Source organism: Lepisosteus platostomus, chromosome 15 (assembly GCF_059453375.1).
Source record: "Lepisosteus platostomus isolate fLepPlt1 chromosome 15, fLepPlt1.hap1, whole genome shotgun sequence".
NCBI classification, from domain to species: domain Eukaryota; kingdom Metazoa; phylum Chordata; class Actinopteri; order Semionotiformes; family Lepisosteidae; genus Lepisosteus; species Lepisosteus platostomus.
The window spans coordinates 24699072-24708485 of NC_142625.1; the positions used below are offsets into that span (position 1 = coordinate 24699072).

General features: G+C 50.1%; 1 protein-coding gene across 4 annotated transcripts in view; it reads left to right on the forward strand.

Moving 5' to 3' along the window:
* eya2 (EYA transcriptional coactivator and phosphatase 2) overlaps window positions 1-8792 on the forward strand; it is a 36510-nt gene extending 27718 nt beyond the window's left edge. For all 4 annotated transcript variants that reach the window (XM_088607620.1, XM_088607622.1, XM_088607621.1 and 1 more), the window contains exons 10-16: window positions 301-390; window positions 2817-2875; window positions 5018-5178; window positions 5375-5489; window positions 5831-5952; window positions 6127-6227; window positions 6393-8792. In XM_088607620.1, coding sequence (XP_088463746.1) covers window positions 301-390; window positions 2817-2875; window positions 5018-5178; window positions 5375-5489; window positions 5831-5952; window positions 6127-6227; window positions 6393-6473 — 729 coding nt within the window. In that variant the 3' untranslated portion in view covers window positions 6474-8792. The remainder of the gene's footprint in view (window positions 1-300; window positions 391-2816; window positions 2876-5017; window positions 5179-5374; window positions 5490-5830; window positions 5953-6126; window positions 6228-6392) is intronic.
* Window positions 8793-9414: the final 622 nt, after the last annotated feature.

The following is a 9414-nucleotide window of genomic DNA, read 5'->3' on the forward strand; positions in this document are numbered from 1 at the left end:
GCTAAGTTATAATTGTTTGGACTGGTTCTTTTCTCTCTCTTGATTTCTTTTTTTTTTTTTTTTTTTACATCTGGTGCCACAGAACTTTTAAATGGTGGAATTCTTGCTTTAGAACAGTGAACCCTGGTCCAGGAGGAACACTGTCTCTTCTGTTTTTTGCTCCAGCTTGAGTTCAGATGGGGTTTGTGATTGGGGTCTCAGGAGCGGGGTGGTGGAAGTAGGCCGGACAAGCCGGAGACTGTCCGGCACTGTGTTTGCAATGCGAGAGGTGTGTAACTCTGCTGTGTGCCGCCCCATCAGGACTCTTCCAAGGCTGTTTCTCTGGGACTGTGGATGGAGGAGATGATTTTCAACCTCGCGGATTCTCGCCTTTTCTTCAACGACCTGGAGGTGAGGGCTGTCTGCGCTTATGCTGGAGCGACGCGTGTCTCTAGCAGAACCTCTGGCTCACCTTTCCAGCGTGGAGAATACCTGATCCCAGGCTGTGTAGAGGGATCCGGATGGCTACCGGGCAGTGTTTGGCACGCCTGTCGAAAACTCCTTAAGTTTCAGAATGCGGAACAAGTTACATAGCACAATAGTTAATGCATGTGCTCTTCCACATGACTCTCTAGAGCAGGGGTTACCTCCTGGCCCTGGAAGAGCCTCAGTCCAACCGGTTTTATTAGGTAACTTAACATCCTCACTGTCAAAAGACCTGCAAACCATGGTTATGCGGGTCAATGAAGTGAACTATAAGGTATTTAAGAGTCCAGGATACACCGACATCCACAAGATCTGAGAGATTCCAGGATTGGGGGGGATATCGATGCTCAACTATAAATGAAAAACAACCCATTGTTTTGTGTTGTTGATTTCCATGTCCAGTGATAAATACATCTGAATACTGCCAGACAAATTGGTATCCTAGATAGCCATGAAATACGATCTTTTGTGTTTGTGCCCATACTCACCCAGACTCTACTGCAGAGGTACACAACGACACTACAGGTCCTGGAGGATTCTGGTTTTCTTTCCACCTGAGCCCTTAATTACCTAATTGAACTCCTCATCTGCTTAGTTAGGCAAGCTTAAGCCTTTCCTTGTTCTTAAGAAGCTAGAGGTGCAAGGAGACTTACAACACCTGCTGGACAGAGCCCTTGAGGACCAGAGTTGGACAGTTCTGCTCTGCTTGATTCTGTGGTTCCTGTTATTTAAACCCATCCCCAGTCTTGTGGTCAGGGTCTCTCTTGGTTCTCTGTGGTCTGACCTCCTTCTCTGATGTCCAAGAAGGAGCTTTCGGAAAGCTCTGTGCGTGTGCTTTGAAGTCCCAGCTGAGAAGGAAGAGCAGAGGGCTTTGGAGTGAGAAGCCCTTTTCTTTCACATTCCACTTTCTTGTACTTACAAAGAAAGGGATTAAAACTCACCCCAGGCCTCAGCAGGAAAACCCACTCCGAGGTTGTTAATTAGAGGTGTGTGTCTGTTTCTGCAGACGCGATTAGTCCCATTGAAGAACTCTTTCCAGGGAAGGAGGCCAAAGCAATTATTTGCAGACAAGTTTTTAATGAAGCCTTTTGTCTCTGTAATTGCTGTTGCTTATCATTGCGGTGGCCTATTGCTGCACATGTGTTTACGGTAAGACATTATAATTTATAAAAGCTTCTATTCAGCCTGTCAGCGTAGCCAGGGTGTTGCCAGAGGCAAAATAACTCATGGGAGGATTAGGAGGCGTTCCAAGCTGGGAAGAGTTCAGAGTTTAAAACACCATAAACCAAGTTTTGGAAAACTGAACCCCTTTTAAAAGCAAATATATTATGCACTGTCTAGAGTCTTGCGATTTCATCCAAAACCTGCAAAGGAAGCATGAAGACGCTTGGTGCAGGGATTTAAAATCGACTGTCTTTTTAAAAGAGAAGTTCTCTTGCTCGTTCCAGATGCGTACAAGTACAGATCTCCCTTTTGCCTCCCTGCAGGAGGATCTGAAGGACGAGAACGGTTTTTCAGGAGGCAGGGTCTTCAAGAGGCCGGCTGTCCGGGTCGGACACCGGACAGCATGGGTCAGGGCGCAGCAGTGCGGTCCGGGCAGGCCGGCAGGCTGAGAGACGTGACAGTAGATGAGGTCGCGTCTTGCTCCGTTTCTGGCTGCCGATAGCGGAAGATGTCATTTTGCTACAGCAGCGCGAAAGGCTCCCGAGTGGGGGAGCGGAGGGGAAGGGGGAATGAGAAAAGCAGGCCTGAGCACAGAGTGTCGGGGCAGAGGCACACAGGGGATTCTGGGAGTTCAGGGCCCGTCCACACACGGAGGGAGCAGGGGGTGGCCCAGGCCCTAGCCAAGGGATTCTGGGAGCTGAGGGGCAGCTTTTTTTTTTTATGGAGAGGCCGTGCAGCCTGAGCTCTTCCAGGGTGGCCTGTGCCGATCTCCGGCCTGTCGCCCTAGCGTAGCGCGAGAGGGAAGGGTGCTGGTTCAGTGCAAACCTGGTGATCGCAGGCAGTGCGTGCATTGCTTTCTGAGTGCACGCTGCTCTTGCTGTCTGGCTCGGGGAGCCTGTGGCAGGTGCCCTAGTGTCTCGGCGGTTTTGCAGAGTCTCATTGTGGGTTTTACCGGGGGCGAGGTGGGGTCGGGTTCAGAAGGTGAGCTGCCACCTTCCTCGTGTCGCAGGGTGACAAAGGCGCCAGAATGTCTTTCGTCTTGTCGGGCCGCCTCTCGCCCACTCTCTCTCTCTCTCTCTCTCTCCCCCTCCAGCTCTCCACAGCGAAAACCTGTTCCTGCACAGCGCCTTGGAGGAGTGAAAATGGATCCCCGTTACTAATATTTCCTGTTTCCTTTAATTTCCTAGGAATGTGACCAAGTTCATATTGACGACGTGGCCTCGGATGACAATGGGCAGGACTTGAGGTACAGATTTTCCTGAAAGCTGATCCGTGCTGCGCTGTCCTGGGGGTGGGGTTTGTTGGGTGGTGGGTGGTGGGGGAGGTTGCTTTGCTGGCAATTACAGCCACCACAGCTCCTGCTTTACTCTGGCTTTACTCCTTTCCCTGCTGCTTCATTTTCCTCCTTGCTTTGTGCCTTTTTTTCTTTTCTGGTCTCCTTTCTCCTCCCACCAGCTCACGTCAGCTGGTGGTCTCTCGGGGCGCACAGGACGAGCGTGACAACAGTTACACTCGAGAGGAGGCCACTGGGCTCCTCTAGCCCCTTTGGCAGTTAGTAGATCATGGATCCCTGGTCTGATCCACGATCTTGAAAGAAGCCACGGTAACGGTTTCAATGACATGGCTGGGCTGCTTGTTCCACGCTCCCGCCACCCATAGTGTAAAGAAGTGCCTCCTGTTATCAGTATTGGACATGCTTGCGCGTAGGTTCCGCCCGTGTCCTCTGGTTCATCTTTCACTGTCAGCCGAGTGATTTAATCGAGCGACATGTCCAGTTTAATACGTGAAACCCCCCAAGGCACCTGTCACCTGCAGTTCTGCGACAGGGTGGCATGGGCGCCTGCATCAAATTCAGGTCTAGTTACCTTTCGTGCCCATGTACTCCGGTCTTTGGTGTTTAAATCTGCTTTTACCCTGGTCTCCCCCAGACGCCCCCTCGCCACACCTGCTCCGGGCCTGGTTTTACAACCCTCCTCCACCAAATGTTGCGCTACCGTGAAGCCGGCAGAGGTGCAGGGTAATTAATAAACCATCTGTCAGACAGATAGCATCGCGCTGGCTGGCCTCTTTGTTGCCCTGGGGATGGTCTCCCACTCCCTGCAAAGTGGCCTTAAATTGCCTGTCCAGGCTCATCTGCTCAGGGGCTCGGAGAACCCTACAGCCAGAGAGGCTCTGTCCTGACTCCTGACCCGTCAGCCACACAGGATCCTGCTGTAGTCCAATTAGCTCCCCCAGACTGAGTGGATCTGTCCGGCTTTCAGCGGAGCATCTGTGGCAGAGCTCTCAGCTTGAACAAGTGACGGCACTTTCATGAGGCGCTAAAAGCTTACAGACAAAGAGAGGGCCACTGAGGGTTTGGTTGCTTGCGGCCAAGTGTTCCACCAGTCTCAACTATCCATTTATTGAGAAGCCAGGGTGTCGGCTGTATAGCTTGTTCCAGACCCCCGCAACCCTTTGTGTAAAGAAGCCCTCACCGCTCCCCAGTTGTAAATGCACTTTCCCATTGCTTAAACTCCTGTCCTGCGGGTGAGTTTTCACCGGCGAAAGCTGTTTTGTAGTTCACAGCAGCATTTTTCTCCTATTGCTACTGTTACTCTGAGTTACCATATTCATGAGCATAAATGGCATCGGAATTACAATTATTGAAAGCAGGGGAGTAAGGGGAGCATGTTCCAAGACATTTGAAATCAATATTTGCAAACCTCCCCAGAGACTTTTTTTTTGGACTGAGGAATGCATGTTTTGTCTGGGCTGGAGTGTGTGAAATCTGAGTGGCACGAGAGAGAGTGTGTGTGTGTGTGTAGTGGGGCAATGCTGCCTGTGGCTCATTTTTCACAGCCTGGGGGAGATCAGGACCTCTGGTGGGGGGAGTGGGACCGTCTGGGGGGGTGGTCTCCGCTCTGCTGTGGCCTCAGCACTGTTGCTGAGACGCATCACTGCTTTCACACGAAGTTCAGGGGTAAAATACCCATATGCCACTGCTTATAGGAGCTGTTAGGCAGACACATCACACCTTGTTTCTGGGACGCAACCCTGCTGAGTAACCATGTGAGAGGGTAAGAAGATACTGCGATTGTTCTCCGAGTTCAGGGAGTTCTGCCGCAAATCACTAAGGCGAGGCATCAAGCAGTCATGTCTTTGCGGTCACACCTGTCAATTTTTTTTTTAAATTATTTGCACGTTCAGTTTTTTAACTATTTTTTTTTCAGTCTGGTGCACGGAATGAGTCACTGACCGCCGTAAACTTGGAACTGAAGGGCTTTTTGTTGTTGTGTTTGTAAGAAACAGCAAAAAAGCGCCTTGCCCTCAAAATGCCCCCTAGCTTGCCTGCCTGGAAGAGTTGTGAGAGCGCAGCGTGAAGGAACCGATCTCTCCCCCTGTCTTCCAGCACGTACAACTTTGCAGCCGATGGCTTCCAGAGCCCAGCAGGGGGCGCCACGCTCTGCTTGGGGTCAGGGGTTCACGGCGGGGTCGACTGGATGAGGAAGCTGGCGTTCCGGTACCGCCGAGTCAAGGAAGTCTACAACACCTACAAGAACAACGTAGGAGGCAAGTCCAGGGAGGAAAGCAGGAGCAAACCCATACGGAGAATAAAAACAAAAGCAGAGGAAGCAGACTGCCTTCTCTGTCCTGAGCTGTGGGGTGGGGAGCTGCCTGACACACAGTTCACGCCTTCCATGTTGACAGGCATCCCATTGGTCGGCTGGTGCTGTCAGTCAAAGGTCTGTTGTCTTGTGATTGGCAGGGTTGCTGGGCAGCCCCAAACGGGAGGAGTGGCTTCAGCTGCGGAGGGAGATGGAGGTGCTGACCGACCTGTGGCTGACCCACGCGCTGAAGGCCCTGGCCCTCATCAACTCCAGGTGAACGAGGAGCGCCAGAGCGCCTGTTTACTGCTGTGCAGCTTGCACTTTTCAGTACTGTCCAGCAGGGGGCGTTATGGAGTTCTCCAGTACGATTCTGGGTAGCAAGGCTGTTCCTTGCAAGACGCACATATACACCTCCTGTTTCAGTGGTGAAATGTAGCGGTAGTGCTGTATTTGAATGTTGCTGCATAATGGCTCCACAGCCCTGTTTAGACAGCCCTGCTTTCGAGCACTTCGAGACAGCCGGAGCCAATTAATACTCACATTCCCATGATTCATAGCGCCATCACCCTGAAAGGAGCTCCTTGTAAGATCCGAATTCTGATTGCGTCCTCTAGGCCGAACTGTGTGAATGTGCTGGTGACCACGACCCAGCTGATCCCAGCGATATCCAAGGTCCTGCTGTACGGGCTGGGCACAGCCTTCCCCATAGAGAACATCTACAGTGCTACCAAGACAGGTGAGGCTCGGGGGGTGGGGGGGTCAGAGGGCATGTGGGGGTCAGCTCAAGAAGTCCCCCCCTGGGCACCAGACAGGAGTGATCATTTAAAGACAGCTGTGCTGGACCCCCGCTGGGTCTGGGTTTTCAGTGAAGGATGGGTGTGTTACTGCCATGCTCCGTCTGTGTCCCCAGGGAAGGACAGCTGTTTCGAGCGAGTGGCCCAGAGGTTTGGCCGCAGAGCGGTGTACGTCGTCGTGGGAGACGGCGTGGAGGAGGAGACGGCTGCGAAGAAGGTAGAGTCCACCCCTTGCAGGACGGCCCCACTGTGCCTCAGCTGTGAAAAATAAGAAAGTGAATTTGTCCCTCAGTTGCAGTTTATGGCTGAGCTGTAGGATGTATTACTTCAATGTTAGCCGTGTGGCCAGTGATAATCCCCGGTCTCTGCCTTTCTCTCCCAGAGAAATATGCCCTTTTGGAGGGTATCCTGCAGAGCTGACCTGGAGGCTCTGAGCCACGCACTGGAGCTCGACTACCTCTAGGGGGCAGTGGCTCCTCTGAATCCTCCTTCACTCGTGCTCTGGAGCTCTGGGGATCCCTGGCCCTCAGTTTCAAGAACAGCACGGACCACTCCCTCTACCAGCAGCACATCCGCTTAAAACAATATGAAATGTTGCGAGTCTTCATTACAGATCCTGTCAAATGAGTGAGGTAGAAGAGAGGGTGTTAATTCTTAACTTGGCAGGAGGTTTTTCTCATCTTTGATTACGGCAAAGTTGCACTTCGACAAGAACCAAAGGCGAGAGAGAACTGTGTCGTTGGGGATCCGTATTGGAGAGGGAACTTTGTTTCAATGTTTGTGTAACACGGGAGGGTTGGAAGGAGAAAATCCCGCAGGTCTGGGCGTTGTGACCGATGTCATCATTGATGCGAACATCTGGGTCGCAGGTTCGAAACCCCTCCCCCCTGCCGTGTGCCGACGGACAGCTTCACAGGATTGGTGGCTTCAGGAAGCTTGCTCTGGTGGGCAGTGGACACCTGTAGTCGGATTGTCTCGACCCTTTATCGCGCAGTGGTCTGTGGGCGAGTCCACATGCAGCCATCGAAATGAACGATGCCTCAGCTTGGAAACGACTTGGATAGACTGCACAATCGCTTCCTGATTCCTTCTATAGAGATCTTTGTTGTTGTTTTTTTAAATCGTGCACAATAAATCTGGAAAAATGAATTGGAGTAAAGAGAAGGTGTCTTGCCAGTCTCAGTTTTCCAGGATGTCCTCTTCTGTGGACAGACTTTAAATAGAGAAAAAGGACACTGACAGGGACACAAACGTGCCTCTCAGCAAGAATTAGCCATATGGACACGCTCTGTGGTTCAGATATTTGGGAACTGGGAAAATTGTTGAATCAGTTTGAAACCTGTTGATTAATTTATACTCAAAAAAGGGACGTGACATACTGATCAATTGCACAATTATTTCATGGCCTTCTTTTTCCACAGCAGCACAGGAATCACTGCTAATTTATTTTTGGAGGTGGGGGGTTGCTTTTTCAGCTGGATGTTTGTGTTTTTTTTCTGTTTTTCAAATGGCTGTACTTGGAAATCCACTGTTCATTCAAAGGCATCTCTCTGAATGAAAGAAAAGAAGAATTGTGGTGGTGTGTATGGGTCAGGGTTCAGGTCAGTGAAGCACCTGAAATACTGGAGGTTTTCAGTTTAATGCTAATAGAGGCCTTTTCCCTTAACTAAAGTACTGATGCCCATAGATGTATTATATGATATCAAAATGGTCAGGGCATCTTCCCTGAAATCAAGAAACGCTTAAGGTGAGATTTAACTTCAGTATATTTTATTTTTTCATCTTAATTTAAGATGAAAAATTAAGATGAATACTGAATTTAAGGTGTTTTATTCAGACTGCCCCTTTACAGGGTGAGAAGCTCTTGCAATGGGTTTTAATTGAAAGATCGTTGCAAGTGACGTCCGAGCAGGGGATCGTGACCCCCCAGCAAAACGCATCACCTCCTCGCTCGCGTGGAGACAGGGAGACACCCGGTCCACACGCGTCCTCCAGGGCTCGCTGTTAATTCTAGACTGGCCAGGACTCAAGTCGCGTATCTTGACAGCAAGCCGCAGTGGAGGAGGTGGAAAACACTGACCGTAGTGTCCCCAGTGCCCTGCAAGGCTCTTTCACTGTAGGGGTGGAGCAGCCCCTTGTAGCTCGAACCCAGGCCGGGACAGCCTGTCTCTATTCCTAGACCCTGCTAGAAAATCCGTCTCCCAGCAGTCTTCCTGCAGAGCACAGGATGCAGAATGAAAAAGAGCACCCCTGGGCGTCAGCCGGTTCAATGGCCACTGCAATACAGCGTCAATGTCCTTCTTGTTGTAGCATCCTTACATTTATACTACATTGATCCTAAAGGGCACAAGACCTTTAAACCTCCAAATGTTATGGGACAACAGTGGCTTTCTCAATTTAAAAAGGCCTTCTCGCTAAACCAAGTGCTCCTTCTCCTAGCCCTGAGTCATTCATGGAAACTGTCTGCCAGCGACTGGCATTCTGCTTTTTTTCAATAAGAAAAATAAGGGCTGTAGAGTCACTGAGAAGGGAATCGTAATGGTCAGTCTCAGTGAGGGCTTATTTGTGTATATTTTGTTGTATTTTCTTTCTTCTGTTTTGTGTTTAAGGATTTTTTATACATATTCTGTACATATATAAATCTCTAATAAACTGGTATGGGGTGTTCCTGGACTTTGCATGTGTCTGTTACACTGTGCCTTCCTCTGCCTTAGCCATGATCTGTATATACTTTTGTTTTGTGATTGTGACACTCATAGAATAAAACGATTAATTTAACAAACCTGCTCTGCGCTGACATCTCATTCTTGAATCCACTTCAGCTTTGATAGACGGACTGATCCTTTTTTTTAGCTCCTTTGAGATTTGTTCTTGCAGTATGACCTCATAAATCAAAGTTACTTGATCCTTTTTCTGAAATGTTGCACTACAGACCGTGAACAATATAATATATATATCTCTCAATATGTGTATCTATTCATGCATGCATGAATATATATATATTAGAAATATAAAATGAAAAAAGTTTAATTTAAAGAATATCTACATGGATTTTAAAACATGGCTGCTAAACTGGTTTATTACCTCCCTCACACATGCCTGACAGTCAAGGATTCTGTACTCATCTCTGGCGCCCTCTGCAGGCCAGCCTGCTCTCCTCCTGGGCCTGGAAGACGGCAGCAGCCCAGGCTCATGGGCACAGTGCTCGGGAAAACAAGGATCACTCCCAAGGGGAGCCGGCAGGAGCCTCCCTCAACACCAGCTCGCATGCCGCACGCCCCCGCCCCCCAGACCGCGCTGGGCACGCTGCCCTCCCCACCAGCACCAGAGTGAAGCCGCACCGCTCGTCGACAGCTGGGCGGAGAGAGCCCTGGTGAGGCGGTCCAGAAACAGCAAGACCCAGA